The sequence below is a fragment of the Myodes glareolus genome, chromosome 24 (assembly GCF_982192425.1).
Source record: "Myodes glareolus chromosome 24, mMyoGla1.1, whole genome shotgun sequence".
Classification (NCBI taxonomy): domain Eukaryota; kingdom Metazoa; phylum Chordata; class Mammalia; order Rodentia; family Cricetidae; genus Myodes; species Myodes glareolus.
The window spans coordinates 16,170,701-16,187,533 of record NC_142049.1 but is presented as its reverse complement, the minus strand read 5'-3'; the positions used below and the strand labels follow the sequence as shown (position 1 = coordinate 16,187,533).

The following is a 16,833-nucleotide window of genomic DNA, read 5'->3' as shown; positions in this document are numbered from 1 at the left end:
ACTAAAGGGAACCAGGCGATTATGCAGACATCAGGAGCAAAGTAAGGAACTAATGCAGGAAGGAGATTCTAGGTGCTGTAGCTAAAACATCCTATATCAGCCAGGTAACCCCAGCACCTGGGAGTCAGAGGCAGGCAGATTTCTGAGTCTGAGCCCAGCCTGGTCTACAGGTGAGTTCCAGATCAGTAAGGGAAACAATCAGATCCTGCCTCAAAACAACAAGAACAAACCAAAACAAAAAAACAAAAGGCTAGAAATTCAGTATCAAGTCAGTCATACGACTCAGCAAGTAAAAGCACTTGGTTCAAGACCCTGATGACCTGGGTTCAGCTCCTGAAAGCCACAGCAGACAGAGCCAACCACTGAGAGACGCCCCCTGACCGCCACACCCTCACCTTCCTCTCCCCACGTTAATATGAGTAAATTTAAAGAAAAATTAAACCACTTCCTTCCCTGCCACTCTAGAAGCGGCTGCTACTTCTTCCCACTCCTCCAACAACCCCGGGAATGACTGAAAACACTCACTTGCCCTTGCTGGCCAAGTTATCCAAGCAGGTTTTGATGTAGCTCTTGTAGTAATCCACCTGCTCTCCATAGAAGGTAGCCTTAGAGTTCAGAGCTGCGTACGTCTGCTGCAGCTTCACCAGCTCGGCTTTCCTCCTCTGCCGGTACCTCCGCTGATTCCGGATATCCTGAGGCACAATCACGAAAAATTAGGGAGACCATGCCTCTTGAACCAGCACCCTTCACGAACTCTATAACCCAGCTGGGCTGAACTCAAACATGCCAACCGTTCTTAGCAGGCAGTGACCAGCTTTTGCAACCTAAACGAAATCCAGATCTCATCTGCCTGTATCCTCTAGCAACAGGGAGCTGTGTGCTCAGGTTTTTGTGTTTTTAGGCCTTAATTACAAAGCTGGTCTAAGCCTCAGAAACATGCTGTCCTGAGAGGGAAGAAAAAGAACCACGTTCGTGGGTGCAGACAGCATTATCTCTGAAATTAGGGCTCTGAGCCCTGACTTGGGGTAGAGTCACACAAATCAAGTGTATGTATTCCATAGCAATCGTGGAAAAGGCCTGCATATGAGGAGCGGTGCCGCGGCCTGAGTGGCTACTGTCTGTTCACGAGCTCCTGGAGCGGCTGGCTGTGAACAAGGCCGGGCCACCGCTGTCCCCACATGCAGTACCTTGGCAATGTCGTTGATGAGTTCCTGGTATTTGTTCTTTGGGTCCACGGTCCCAAGCTCCGTTAGCTTCTTTAGGCCAGTCTGAATTTTCTCCTTCTTTTCTTGAAGGCTGAGGTTGTTATCCTCCTTCATGGGTTTTGACTTCTTCATCTTGTCAGGGGTTTTGGCATCCCGGATAGCACGTCTCTGCATGGCCCTCTGATGCTCAGCTTCCTACAGATGCAACCAAGAATACTGGGTAAGTTCACCATAGCAGCCCTAAACATGGGCTCATCTAGCAAATCTGTGCAGAGTTCTCACACTCACTGTAAACTCTCTCCCTCTACTAAATGCCAAACGAGGAACAGCATCAAGATAAAATCTCTCATTCTGCCTAGCAGAGTACAGCTGTGAGTCTGGACACTTGGCTTCCTTGACACTAGGTGTAATTAGAAACCTAGATTCCGTGAGCTAGGAAATCCGTTATCTTTCCCTAGCTTGATTTGGGATGTTGAAGTCACTGTTATTTTATTCAAAATGTGGCTCCATATAACTACACAAATTAACGCAACAGCAGTGTCCAGTGAAATCTTGCCAACTGCTCCTGACACGCTGCCTGAGCTAAAGCAGGCTTCTGCCCTCTGCTCTCAAGCATGCTGCAAACAGGCATCGTATCAAGGAACCCTTCCTTAGACTCTGCCATGCTTTCTTACCCTTTCCCTTGCTTTTTAAAAAACAAAAACAAAAACAAAAAACAAAAAACAAAAAAACAAACAACAACAAAAAAAACCCACTGAGACTAGGCTACTTGACAGGTAGCCCAGGCTGGCCTTGAACCAGGTAATCTTCCTGTCTCACCCTCCTATGGAGCTGGGATAATATCAAGTACTTCCAGGCCCACCAGATCCCTCTTTAACAATGTCAGTCTTTTCTGACCTTGGCACCCACAGCTGTCTTATTGCCATCTCTTCACCCAGTCTGAGCTCTGGAGTTCTCGATAATTCCACCATCAGCATTGCTTTCCCAGCAACCCCCTCCAATCTTCACCCCGGATTCACAGCCTGCTCTCACTGTATTTCTCCCTCACTGGCCCCATTGTTCCTGTGGATTCTCTTGTTTTCCATCACAGCCAAACTCTCAGTCTGGCTTAGCTTCTGCTGCTTGTGTCTTGACTTCCTGACACATTGCTCCTCACTGGCCGCCATCTCGAAAACTGTGGGGTTTTGTTGTTGTTGTTGTTGTTTTGTTTGAGATAGTCTAATTGCGTAGCCCTGGGTGGCCTGGAACTAGCAATGTAGACCATGCTGGTCTCGAACTCACAGATATCTTTGCTGAGATCAAAGGCATGTCCACCATATCCAGCAACTTCTGGTTTGTTTGTTTGTTTTTAACTTTTATTTTATGTGCATTGGTGTTCTGCCTGCATGTACGTCTGTGTGAGGGTGTCAGATCTTGGAATTACAAACAGTTTTAAGCTGCATGTGGGTGCAGGTCCTCCCTCTGGAAGAACAGTTAGTGCTCCTACCTGCTGAGCCTACTCTCCAGCCCTCTTTTGGTTTGACTATTTTTTTTTGTTTGTTTGTTTGTTTATTGAGACAGGGTTTCTCCATGTAACAGTCCTGGCTATTCTAGAACTCACTCTGTAGACCAGGCTGGCCTCGAACTCAGAGATCCACCTGCCTCTGCCTTCTGAGTGCTGGGATTAAAGGTGTGCGCCACTACCACCTGGCATTTTTATAATCGATACTATAGTTAATTCCTAATGGTCTTATGGTTTCAGATGTATGTATTACACTTTTCCTAACTGGACTTTAAGTGTGGAGCCACATCCTGCACTTTTACAGACATAACCAAGGTATTCATGCAATTACAGCTATAAGACAGGCATTCAATTCCTAGACAGACTGCTCTGCCCCAGATTAAGTTCTTGTCCATCCCATATTCTCCATCTCCCTCTCCTTCCTCTCTGTTTCTCTCGTCTGCTTGTAAGGGAAAAGGTGTTTCATGTCCGAAGAACACTTTCTGGATTCAGAAGCCACCAACTTTCTCTGTCAGACAAGCCCCAATTATTACTGTCCCAAAGTTAGATCCACGCTCACCCTCAAGTCCCATCCCTTCCCTGTACCCTATCCAGGGATGCTCCTACCATACAAGACCTTATCCAGTTTAGGAGGGACAAGTATGAAACCTTTGTGTACCTGTTCACTGGTGGCTGGTGTCTCTAGGATTTCAGTCAGGGTGTCTCCTGGCTGGAACCGGATGACATCCACAATTAAACGTTTTGTGCTGCAAGGAGATAGGAATTTTGTTTTGTTTTGTTTTTGTTTTTTTGAGACAGGGTTTCTCTGTAGCTCTGGAGCCAGTGCTGGAACTAGCTCTTGTAGACCAGGCTGGCCTTGAACTCACAGAAATTCGCCAACCTCTGCCTCCCAAGTGCTGGGATTAAAGGCGTGAGCCAACACCGCCCAGCAAGATGGGAATTAGTTTTAACATGGCCGTGTGTGCCACCTCCTTGTCCCTGGACCTAAGCAGGAGCTGAAGCACCGTCACCACCACAACGCCTTGCTACAGCACCCACAGGGGCAGCAGTTACTGGCACAAGGAGCAAGGAACTACAACAGGTGGTACAGGGGAGGGTTTCCAAGATTATAGTTGTATATTAGTAAAGTAAGTCCCGTGCCAAGCACAATGTAGGGAGTACTGTGATGGGTAAGGGAGGCCGGGATGGTCGCTCCAGGTGAACTGGGTTCCAAGCCACTTCCTTCTCCCTTCCAATACTCACTTCAATAAGATGGTCCGAGCATCCATCTCTGCATTCTCGTCACCGGGTACATCAAACTTGTTGGTCAACGTGAGAGACACTTCTGTCTTAGCCAGGGCCTCTCTGTTGGGGTCATTTAGATTGCCGCAACTTTCCCCTGCAGTTTTGGGAGCGTAGAGAGAGTCAATGTAACAGAAAGACACCTTGGAGGGAAAGCTATAAACACGATGCAGGTCTGTAGGACTCTTGATGAAGGACGCTCAAGTGTGGCGGGCAGTTTTTACTGAGGAGTCAAGGAAAATATGCCAAATGGTTAAGGAAAAGGGTCCGTAATACAGTGACTTCATAAATGTGTAAAAAGTCATTTCACTGGGCATGGTGGTGCACACCTCCAATCCCAGCCTTCAGGAGGCCGAGAGAGGTAGATGTCTGGTAGTGTGAAGCCAGCCTGGTCTTTTAGTGAGTTCCAAGCCAGAGAGGACCACGAAGTAAGACCCCTCCCCTCAAAAAATTTCAACAATGTAACCTTGAAATGCTCTCTCAAAATAGCCTTTCCTTTATAGGACTTAGACTTTCTAATTATATATGATTATTTTTGTCTTTGTATTTGAAAGCATCTGTTTCACTGGACTCAGCTGCTCAGAGATGGGGGCCTCTGTTGGTTTTGTCTCCCACAGGGTCTCTAGAATTCAACACAGTGCAGAAAGAGAGGCAGTGACAACGATCCTGACACGCTCCCCGCTCATCTTTGCGTAGCTAATGAAGAACATTACCTATGAGGGACTCAATGGTGGGCACCTCGCCAAGGTCGTCCAGCAGTTCGTGGATGGGGTCATTGTGCTCTGGAGCAATGGCATCCTGATGGTCCAGCAGGAGCTGCAAAGACCCAGTGGTTGACCCCACGTTCACCCTCAACCCTCTGTCCCCACTGGCATGGCCCAACAGAGATCTCCACAAAAGGGGCCAAACAACAAAACCACCACGGCCAGGGGACAAACAAGTTAACCTAGAAAACAGCATGAGGGCCAAAGTGGCACTGAACTTCACGGAACCGCGTCCACTGTGAAAGACTGGGAAGCCCTGCCCTGGTCCCCTTTTTACTTCCTGGCCAGAACAGATTCAAATGCTCCTGTGTAAGACAGTCACAGGACACAGACTAAATTCATGGCTACGTCTGATAAGCACCAATATGACGACACACTGAGATTTGCTCAGGGTCCTAGGGACATAGCTTGTTTTGGCTGTTTTTGTTATTGTTTCCCAATGCTGCCAATGTACGGTAGCTTTTTATTCAGAAAAGAAGCATCCAGATTCACACTATTATCTCAGTGCCATGCAATGAGGTCTCATGCATGCTACTGCCCCAGCTAATGTCTTCAGAGAGGACAGGAGCTGGAACATTTTACATGTGTCTTCACGTAGTTCTTTCTTTCTCTCTCTTTCTTCTTTTCTTTCTTTTTCAAGACAGAACTTTTCTCTGTAGCTTTGGAGCCTGTCCTGAAACTCGCTCTGTAGACGAGGCTGGTCTCAAACTCAGAGATCCGCTTGCCTCTGCCTCTTAAGTGCTAGAATTAAAGGCATGCACCACCACCGCTCAGCACTATGAACTTCTTGATGTACAAAGGGAGAAGAAAATTGTGCTTGAAAAATCTATATAATCAGGGAGCTTCCAAAAGGAAAAGTCCACAGCCACAGAGGAAAGAAGCAGGTGTCCCAGATCGCGTGAGAGGAGTGAGTTAGACCGCTGGTATAAAAGAGCGTTTCACCAGGCCACTAAGTCTGTGCTCACGATGCACTTTTTGGAGTCCATGCCTAGGGATTCTGGGTCAGGACACTGTCATACAGCTGCAAACATCACTTTGCAATGTCAGCATGGAGATCCTGATGCATGTGGCTTAGGGCAAGTTTGCAGGACAGCGGATATTTGCAGTATGAAGCACGGCTAGAGGGTAGCTCAGAGACAGAGCACCTAGCACACCTAGGCCCTGATTTCATTCCCAGCACCACAAAGAGCAGCAGTAGAAAAGGATCAGAAAATACAAGGAGCTGTGGTCAATTAAAATCACAATAGGGTACAGGTGGTGGTGGTGCACGCCTTTAATCCCAGTACTCAGGAGGCAGAGGCAGGTGGAGCTCTGTGAGCTTGAGACCAGTCTGATCTACAGAGCAAGTTCAGGATAGCCAGGGCACAGAGAGATCCCATCTTGAAAAGCAAAACAAGATCACAGCAATATGAGAGGCTTGGCCATCAGCGAGGAGACAGGTGCCAGGGGAGGTAATGAGGGCAGTGTGATGAAATGAAGTCACTGAGGGGAAACACTCACAGTGTGGGTGTTGATGATTTCACCAATGGAAATGTAGATGACCGGCTTGGTGAGGGTGACCAGATCAGAATACTCATCCACGTTAAATTTATCCTGCAGCTCTGGGACATCGCAAGCACTTTGGAAAAACCGTCTGAAAATAAGCAGCAGCAAGTGGCATTGGTATGGAAGCTGTGGGGAGGGCACTTAGACCTTTCCAGCACAACGTTTAGACAACGACATTCTAGAAAAATGGCCTCATATTTGCTGTTCACTTCCCGCCTGGCAGCCTTGGGATAGTCAGTTCTCTGGTTAGTTTTATTTCCACCCACAAGAATCACTCAACTACCAGGAGGTGGTGGAATACACCGTTAGTCCCAGCACTTGGGAGGCAGAGGTAGATGGATCTCTGAATCTGAGACCAGCCTGGTCTGCAGAGTGAGTTTCAGGACAGCTAGGGCTACACAGAAAAACCCTATCTTGAAAACAAACAAACAACCCCCCCCAAAAAAAAAACCCAAACCAAAACAACAACGACAGAGAAATACAAAACTTCCCTAGAAGAGTGGAACATCTCTTAATTCATCTGTGAGGTCAACACCACCCTTACACCAAACAGACAAAAGTATCATAAAAGGTTAGGTTATGCATCATCTACTCTGCCCCTTACCTGAATTTCTGGTAGGACTGAGAAAGATACTCATTAATGATGCTTAAGTGGGCATTGTCGCCCAAGAACATCTTATTGGAAGCTGCGTGCTGGAGCATCTTTGCAATGGAGCCCAGGTTCCTGCGCTGGTCTGTGGTGAGCTGGCCCCCAGCCGACAGGTCAATGATGTCGAAGGCATCAGGAGCAACGATAGCCGGGTTCATGTATCGGTAGTAGAGCAGGTTACCAATAATCTGAAACAGAAGCATGGGCGTTACACACCACACTGTCGAGAAAGCCACGCGGGACTGTGCTAGCAATGAACATGAGAAAATGCAGTCCTACGAGGAAAAGGCAAACACAGAAGACACACCAACATGCAAGCATGCACATAGCCTTCCCTCAAGACCTGGAACTTGAAATAAGTAAATAAATAGTTCTGGGGCCATAGGGGGCTAAAAAACCCGAAATACCGAAATACTACTAACAGGGATCAATGAAAGAATGGATTCTGAGCCGGGTGGTGGTGGCACATGCCTTTAATCCCAGCACTCGGGAGACAGAGGCAGGTGGATCTCTGTGGGTTTGAGGCCAGCCTGGTCTACAAGAGCTAGTTCCAAGACAGACTCCAGAGAAACCCTGTCTCGACTAATCCAAAAAAAAAAAAAAATGGATTCAGAACATCTAAGTGACATTTAATCTGTGTGATCCAACATGTCAGGACACCCTTTGTTCACAAGTAACAGTAGTAGCTAAGGCTGCAGCCATCCACCTGCACTTTGGTTTTCATGGGTGGGCTTCTATGAAGCTGTGGGGCACAGCGAGAGTTAACCCTTAAGATGACCTATTTAGTTAGCACAATGCCATCGGCCCGACCCCACCATCCGCATGCTGCAGACTGCAAAGGCCACGTTCATGCCTCTAAAGTGGGATTCACTCAACACACATCTCTTCCCCAGGAGAGCTCAAGGACAGTCACGGCATCTCCCCTAGAGTTCCAGAAAAAAGTAAAATTAATTCACCTGAACAGAAAGTCTAGAACCGAGGCCTCACTGTAGGAAAGCACAGAACTAGGAGAGAGAAGAGAAAAGCGTTCAGATTAAAAAAAATAAAAAGACAACTAGAGAGAGCACAGCCGAGTAAGGAGAGTCAGCCGCGAAGCCTGCGCGGAGCCAAGGAGCTGCGCTTGCCGCTATTCACCTGGCCACCAGGAGAGGGAGCAATGCGTCAGAGAAAAGAGGACTCAGGAAAACAATCCAGCTTCCTAGATTTAGTGGCCATTGTGAGTCTCTCAGATGGACAGAAGCTATTCTCGCCTTCTATTGACAGCTGGTTTTGAGGCTCACAGTCAAGGACCAGCTGCAGCAGGACTGGCGCTTGCCGCTCAGACACTTCCTGCAGGTCTGCGGTCAGAGCTGGGTTTCTAACCTGTCTCTAGGGGCTACGGGAAGGGCGGGGACCCAGGCAGCCTTCAGCAGCTCTCACCTTCAGCAGCTCATCTTCCCCGGCGTCAGGGAACTTCTCGTGCAGCGAATCCTTCAGCACCTTGGCAATGAAGCGCATCCCGTAACTGCGGGGTGGACAAAACAGCGCGGTCAGGGCCACAGAGAACATCAGCAATGCTAGGATTTAGCTGGGGTCGTGACCGATGGCACTCACGGGATTTTGTCCACAGAGCTGATGATGGCCGAGAGGAACTTGTCCGTCACGGCCCTCATGTTCCTGATGGAGTTGTCTAGCCTGGTCTTCACTTCCTCATGAGACAAAGCTTGTTCAGGGGTCACATCATACGGTAGTTTGCTGAGAAAACAGAAATGACCCCCGGCAATGTTAGAACAACCCCCAGGATAGCTCTGAGGCAGGAAATTCACCTTTTATGAAAAGAAAAACCAGGAAAGTTTGCTGACTGAAGCGCCTCTGCACAGAGCTGGTAGAGCTAGGGCCGAGATCTGAACTGGGGTCTTCAGCTGTGACTGGACATCTAAGTGGAGGCCCTGATACGCACGGACGGAAGACATCACATCTCTGGAGTCCCTCTCGCGGCAGCACTGGTGTGGAAGCAGTAATCACACACACACCATTATGGGCCAGAGGTCAGCGCAGCGATACCACGCTTACCTAGCACACCCAAGGCCCTGGGCTGATCCCCACAATGAAGTAAAAACGGTGCTTATACAGAGTAAGCTCCCAACCCCAGTGACAGACACCTCAGCTCAAGCAAACAGAGCAGGATCTTCTAGCAGGGAAGAACAGAAGGAAGAGAAATACAAGAGTAGAAAAGCCAATAATGGCGGTCAGATCCTGGAGGGTTCTATATAAACTGCTAAGTCTGAACTTGCTGAGAAGCCAGAAGTAGCCATTAAAAGTTAAAAGTTCTGGAGAACCTCAGCAGGTAAAAGTGCTTGTCACACAAGCCTGGAAACCTAAGTTTGATCCCCAGAACCCACAGAAAGGTGGAGAGAGAGAGAATAAATTTCACAAAGTTGTCCTCTGACCTGCACATCCCCCAACACAGACACACAGACACACAGAACAGAAAGCTCTGCATTGTTGAGGAAAGATTGCCCTGGCTCACCACAAGGAATTAAAGATGGACAGACAGACACGGGTGAGAGATGTGGGAAACCAGTGTCCCAGCTTGAACCAGAGATGAGAGTATGAACAATGATGAGTTCCAACAGTGGAGACCAAGACTGCCCACAGGAGTGAAGAGACAACACAGTCAACAGAACCTGGCACCATTGATGTTCGAGGAGGCAGTCAGACACAGAACTGAGGGAACACTGGGTAAGTCAGAAGAGGCAGGCGAGAGAGGATGGGGGTGTGAGCCAGTGGCAGAGCATCTGTCTAGCACACACTAAGCCCTGGGTTCAATCCCCAGCACCACATAAATCAGGCCCTTAAAGTGCATGCTTGGGAGGTGGAGGCGGAAGAGTTCAAAGTCGTCTGCAGCTACACAGGGAATTTAAGGCCAGCCTGGGATGCATAAAGACTTCTCCAAAAGGAAGAAAAGAAGAAGAAAGACTGACTGACATGAGACTAACGGATGAGCTATGGCATGGGCCTATACTTAGCAGGGTGGAAAGAAAGGCAAGGAGCTGAGAGACAAAAAGAAACGCGGGGATAAGGGTTCTTGTACTTCCAAGGCTTAAAAAAGGAAAGTGATGACTATCTTAGATTATCCAAGTGGTGACCTAATAAGAGAGACAGAGGGAGACTTAGTATACAGAGAAGAGAAGAGGGAGCCAGGGAGGCAGAGAACATAGTCACGTGGCCACAAGGTAAGCAGTGCCAAAGGCCACTGGAAACTGAAGCCAAGGAACAGATGTGTGGTAAGTTGCTTGTAGTCACCATGGTAAACCAGGACAAGCAGACGGAATGATATCAGTTCTGTACTGGTAATTTACAATCAAGCCCTGTGTGTTTCATCTGTAAGCTCCTGTTGTTGCTTTCAGACTAGTAAAATTCACTGCACCCTACATGCTTGTCTGTCACAAGCAGTAGTGCTGGGGAGGTGGCTTAGTGGCTGAGCATTCATCATCCACCACGTACAAGGTCCTGGGCTTTGTCCTCAGCACTGCACGAAAGTCAACAAATAAAACAAAAATAGTAACAAGCAAAAGAATTGAAACCACAATGGCCAGTGTTTCGGTCAGAGAAAACCCTGAGAAGAACAACTCCCCCACCCCTCGGGGACAGGGTGTCTTTGTGTGGTCCTGGCTGTCCTGCAACTCATTATGTAGACCAGACTGGTCTCAAATTCACAGAGATCCACCTGCCTCTGCCTCCTGAGTGTTGAGATTAAATTGAGAGGAAAATTTCAAGACAATAGAGATGATATTTAGAGGTGACAGGATCCAAGGCTGCTGTGTTGGGAAAATACAGTAGAAGGGAAAAGGCTGGGGGCCCGTGGTGCTTCCATGTTGGCTGACTTCCCACACCTCACAGGTACTAGTACTGAAAAAACCCTCAATTTCCATTTTATGAAAATACCAACACCAACAAGAAAACACACACACACACACACACACACACACACACACACACACACACATGCCTTAACAACACAGAAAACTTTGTTATGGTCTACAAGGGACACATTTTTTGGGTTTGATTTGTCTTGGTGAAATAGGGTCTCACTCTGTAGCTACCTTTAAATACCTGCCTCAGCCTCCAAAGTGCTGACCTTACATGTGTGAGCCACCACACCTGGCTTGCAGACCGAAGGACAATGGTGTGAAAAGCTACTCCACAAGCCAGTGGGTTTCCTGCCTTCTAACTTGCCCCAAAGGAAAACCAGAGCTGCCCACTTTTGTCTCTAGGTCCTCACCCAGCTGTAAAACCAAAAGCAGCACGGCTCCCTGAACTTTCTTTTCCAGGCATTACTCAAACCAGACTGACAAGCTCTGCTTTAGATCTGTTTCTGGTGGGTAAAGTTCACTCGGGCAGACGCAGCTCGCTTAGCACACGCCCTCATTTGGCTCAGCTCTCAGGACCCAGACACAGATCACCATCCACCCCACACCCTTTTCCCCAGCCCCATCTGCATGACCTTCCCATTCAACTGCTCCAGTTCCAGTAGGGTCTTTTCAGGTCTTAGGCTCCCCACCCCACGGCAGTGCACACTGGCACACTGTGCACCTAGCATGAACCATCTTATCTTTTAGGCCCAGCTAAAATTCCTGCCTCTGCTGATGGTTTTTTCTAACCACCAGCCAACATTAGCATTCTCCTGTACCCTGGTAGAATCCCTTGCAAAAAACTTGGAAAACTTTTCATTGATTGGGATTTGCATTGACCCTGTGTGATCTCTCTTCCCCAGTGAACACGAATGGGTAACGGAGTGAGCTTGTGTCATCGCTGGTATGGTTGTTATTATTACTTTCTTTGTATTATTATGGGGGAGGTGTGTGCCACAAAGCACTTGCAGAGGTTGGAGGGCAACTCTGTGGGGTTGCTTCTCTCTCCCTTTATGTGGCCTCTGGAGACAGAACTCACTTCTCCAGGACTGCACAGAAAAAGCCTTTCCCTGATGCGCTATCTCACACATGCCTCGTTCACGATTGCTTTATTCTACATGTATCTAATAGTGCTGGCATATAACAGGTGCTCAATAAATATTTGCTAAATAAGTGAATTATCAACTTAACCTAAAGCACAGTCCTCAAAGGAAAGATTGTGTGTGTGTGTGTGTGTGTGTGTATGCACGCACGCACGCGTGAGTATGTGTGACTGTTTGCTTTTTAGAGACAGTCTCACATAGTCTATGCTGGCCTGCACTCACTATGTAGCTACGACTGACCTTGCCTCCAGATTCCAAATACTGAGATGACAAACGTGTCTGGCAGGAAGAGTTACTTGAACTATTATTCTTATAAACCAAAAGTAACTATATTTAAAAAAAAATACAGAGAACAGCAAACACATGAAAGAAAAGCGTTGTGATCATCTTACCTTGCCTCTCCGGTCTGAGACTCCATCTGATTAACCCAAGACTTGTAAATATCCACAGGATCGGTTTTGATGTTGAGCGATTTGTCATCCATAATCTCCTTCACCACAGGGGCCAAGATCTGCCGGAGGGCATTCTGGCCCCGGGCACCACGGTTGAAGCTTACAACCATCTTAATAACCGTAGGATTTCCCGTCACAATTTCTTGAATCTGATCCACCTTTGACCTATAAGATATCAAATACAAATTAAACTAATCTCAGAATCTATCGAGTTAAGGACGTGCCTCTGGAAGCCCTTCCCAATATTCACAGAACCATCTACAGCTGCTCACCCAGCAGCAGGAGCCTCGACTGGACCCTTCCGTTAGGACCAAGTACTACTACAATTTCATTTTTTTTTCCCTGAGGTAAGGTCTCTCTATGTAGCCAAGGCTGGCCTCAAACTCCTAATCTTCCTGCCTCTGCCTCCTGGCAACACGTTCTGGGTCTTGTTTGAGACAGGGGCTATGATTTTCTTGCCTCCGCCCCTTGAATGCTGGGATTACAGCTGGGACACCATGCCTGGCCTACTCTTTCTTTTAAAGATTACGTGTAGTTATTTATGTAGAAAGTGTATGTAGGTAATTCTACCATCAAATGCAGGTCATCAGACTTGGCTGCAAACACTTTGTACCCGCTGAGCCACCTTGTCGGCCCCACGTGTCTCTCTCTCAAGAAGTCACTCATAACTGCGGTAACTATGCTACAGTAATAACTGTTAAGAATTAGCTACTGTCCAGTTTAGTGCAGTTGAAGGGTTAAAAGGCAAACTAGACAGGCTGGACAGGCGGCCACATGGACACAGTAATGCTCTGCAAGGTCCTGGCTATGGAAACCTGTTCTGGCCATTGATTCCATTAACTATTAACCTCCTGCTCCATTCTCTAGAATGCTGGGATTTCAGGAGGGCACCATTATGCTAGGCGGTTTGAAGTGGATACTTTTAAAGAGTATTTCTCACAAATGGAGAGGAAGGAAAGGGAAAGGTTAGTCTGAGTCCGAACTACGGGCATCTCCGGTGATGAAAGGGGCCCCCTGCCTACCCTGTCTTACAGTCTAAGTCCGAACTACGGGTATCTCCGGTGATGGAAGGGGCCCACCTTGCCCTACAGTCTGAGTCTGAACTACAGGCATCTCCGGAGATGTAAAGCCCCGCCCACCCTGTCCGTACTTGATCTCCTCCTGGAGCGCCGTCTTGAAGAGCCGCAGCAGTAGGTACTCCTCCCGCTGGTTGGATGCATAGTTATACAGTGTAAAGATTACAGAGTCCATGAACTTGGTGGACTTGTTCTGAGGCATCTGAAAGATCAGCTTGGCCAGATAGGTAGGGTTGGTCTGAAATAAAACCAACAGATCAGAAACATTTAGATAATATAAAGGCTGATTTTTTTTTAAAAAATCATGTTTATAATTCTTTTGAAATTATAATTTATTTCCCCCTTCCCTTTCCTCCCCATAATCCTACCTATATATTCTCCCTTGCTCTCTCAAACTTCTGGCTGCTTTTTCTTTAATTGTTGATATATAAATATATAAATATAGCCCGCTCAATTTGCGTAACGTTACTTGTATGTCTATTTTCAGGGCTGACCATTTGGTATTGGATAAGCAGTTGTGTGCTCTTCCCTGGGAAGACTGTTTCTCCTGCTCTCAGTGTTCCTAAACTGCCCACAGCTCTCTGGCTAGGTTTGAAGCATCTTGAGCTTCCCCTCCTAAGATCATGCTTTGTAAAACGTCAAGGATTACAATATACAGAAGGAAAACACGGTAGCCCTTCCCATATGCCTCACTCCCAGAGGGATCTGGGCACGCGTCCCCGCGAGGAGGCAGTCAGCTAGGCTTCCCACCTGGTGCCAGGAGCCACTTACCTGCAATAGATAGAACAGGTGCTGATAGGCTTCCAGCTTCTCCCGCTTCTCCTTGCTCAAGGCCTTGAGGCCTCCCTTCTGCTTGTTCAGCATCATCATGTCCGACAGCTGCTCTTTGTTCTTCTTGGTGAGTTTTTTACTATGAGAAACCACATCCTACAGACAAAAACCATCACACAGATCAAAAGGCTGACAGGGCAGAGGCCGCACTTCTGCACCTGGACCCCTGCATGGACCACACTGGCCCATCCCTGACACGGCCCATGTTATTCTGTGTCTGCTACCTCAGTCTACTGCTGCCACTTGGCATGAAAAACCCAAGCCGTGGATTTCTCCATGTGGGATCAGAGGAGATCCGGAAATCACTTTCTAGGAATTGACCTTAAAACTATGACTCTTTTAAAAATAGGACCACTAGTACCCCAGGCTTTCACTAAGTAGCTAAAGATGACCTTGAATTTCTGGTCTTCCCGCTTCCATTTCCCAGGTCTAAGAACTAAAGGCATGCACCACCATGCCTAGTCTGTAATACATGAAGGGAACTCAGGGCTTCAAGCACGCCATTTACTAAGACACATCCTAGCCTTAAACGTGTCTTAGGAGTAAAGTTCAGGGCAGAGTACCTGCCCAGCAGGCCTAATACCCTGGTTCAGTTCCAGCACCACAATAAACAGACAAACTCCTGTAATCCTAACTACTCAAGACAACAAGGCAAAAGATTAAAAGGTTGAACCAGGTGGTAGTGGCACAAGCCTCTAATTCCAGTACTCTGAGTTTGAGGCCAGCCTGGTCTACAGAGTGAGTTCCAGGACAGCCAGGACTACATAGAACCCTGTCTTCAAAAACAAACAAACGGACAAAAGTTTACAAGGCTGAGTACAATCGGGACAACTTCTCAGACATTGTCACAAATAAAATTTACAAAAACCTGGCGGGTAGGGAGTTGGGTATGCAGCCTGGCCTAGCTTGTGTAAAGCCCCGGCTCAATTTCTCAGACCGCCTAAAATGAATAAGCAAACAAACAAGCAGAAGATTTTAAAAAAGGCTATAGAGGGCTGAAGAGATGGCTTGGCAGTAGAGAGCACAGGCTGCTCTTCCAGAGGACCCAAGTAGGATTCCTAACACCTGCGTGGCAGCTCACTAACATCTGTGACTCCAGTTTCAGAAGATCTGACACCTTCTTCAGGCTTCCTAGGGCGCCAGGCACACGTGTGGCACATATATATATATAAGCAGGCAAAACAGCTACATATAAAATGATAAATAACCTGGGGGCAGGGGGTTGTGGTGCGATAGGTCAGCAGGTAAGGGCACATGGTGCTGAGCCTGGCAACCAGAGTGTGGTCCTCAGGTCCCATGTGGTAGAAGGAAATTAAATTGCAATTTACCCTCTGACTTTCACACATGTCCAACCCAAATAAATTAAACAATAAATAAATAGCCTGAAGTCTAGAATACCTAAAGTTTAAAACCCTGAAGGATAAAATCCCCCCACTATCATTCTGGAAGCACAGTCGGTCAGGCACAGCCGTTGAGTCCACTGTCCTAGCTGCGCAGATGATGGCAGGATGGTACCTTGACTTTAGCAGTTACACAGAGACCTTGTCCTGAAACAAACCAGGCTTCCGTGTAGTTAGACATTGACTGGGACATTATTTATAATAAAAACTTAGAAACAAAAACCTGAATCAGAAAATAGAGAGACAAAAAAGATGACTGAACCAAAACATTTAGAGATGGAGTCTTAGTCTCTAAGCAAACAGAATTGTGGAACACAAAACGACAGTGGCGGAATTAGAAGATTAGCTAGGAAGAAAGTTGGCCTCCACAGTCCCTGTCAGAGTAGGCGGCCTCCACAGTCCCTGTCAGAGTAGGCGGCCTCCACAGTCCCTGTCAGAGTAGGCGGCCTCCACAGTCCCTGTCAGAGTAGGCGGCCTCCACAGTCCCTGTCAGAGTAGGCGGCCTCCACAGTCCCTGGTAGACTAGGCAGCCTCCACACTCCGTCAGGAAGAGAGAAACAGGACCTGGAGCAGCACAAGGTACCTATGCTGGCTGCAGGCACGCCATGACATTGCAGGCACACCACGCCAGTCATGCACAGGCCGTACCTGCAGTGTGATCTTGTTCTTCACCAGCAGTCCGATTTTGATATCCATGAGATTGAGGTCATTCTCCAGCTGCTGGTTGGAACGGATGAGAGTGATGACCTCTTCCCGCATCTTCATAAGATCAAGTTCCTCCTGAAAGTCCTGGTCACTTTGGTCCAGGAGGTGGACAAACTTTCGGACGACAATCATAGGTGGATCCTCAGCATTGACTGACGAAGAAAATATGACTCAGACAAAGACCCAAGTTCCCAGCACACTCTACGTCTGAGGAAGGGTCAGGTCAGCACTGTCTTGAAGCTCTAGTGACATGTGGGACATTAGCACTTAGGCCTGAGGTGTGCTAGGCCAACCACCAAGTGCAGCTCCTCCGTTGTTATTGCTGGGTTACCATGGGGGCTACGTCGGCAAGCAGCAAGACATCTAGCCACATGTTAGCAAAGGGGCTTAATCACAAGTGGCACCCTTCCCCCAAACTCTGCCTTCAG

General features: G+C 47.7%; 1 protein-coding gene across 1 annotated transcript in view; it reads right to left on the bottom strand.

Moving 5' to 3' along the window:
- The window catches only part of Iqgap1 (IQ motif containing GTPase activating protein 1), a 91,846-nt gene that overhangs the window by 7,631 nt on the left and 67,382 nt on the right, over positions 1 to 16,833 (bottom strand). The window contains exons 23-35 of the mRNA XM_087901487.1: positions 16,349 to 16,557; positions 14,241 to 14,396; positions 13,544 to 13,707; positions 12,334 to 12,558; positions 8,539 to 8,679; positions 8,365 to 8,449; positions 6,901 to 7,133; positions 6,252 to 6,384; positions 4,701 to 4,803; positions 3,949 to 4,084; positions 3,365 to 3,452; positions 1,188 to 1,400; positions 526 to 692 (exon numbers count right to left, since the gene is read on the bottom strand). Of these exons, the coding sequence (XP_087757613.1) occupies positions 526 to 692; positions 1,188 to 1,400; positions 3,365 to 3,452; positions 3,949 to 4,084; positions 4,701 to 4,803; positions 6,252 to 6,384; positions 6,901 to 7,133; positions 8,365 to 8,449; positions 8,539 to 8,679; positions 12,334 to 12,558; positions 13,544 to 13,707; positions 14,241 to 14,396; positions 16,349 to 16,557 (2,053 nt within the window). The remainder of the gene's footprint in view (positions 1 to 525; positions 693 to 1,187; positions 1,401 to 3,364; positions 3,453 to 3,948; positions 4,085 to 4,700; positions 4,804 to 6,251; positions 6,385 to 6,900; positions 7,134 to 8,364; positions 8,450 to 8,538; positions 8,680 to 12,333; positions 12,559 to 13,543; positions 13,708 to 14,240; positions 14,397 to 16,348; positions 16,558 to 16,833) is intronic.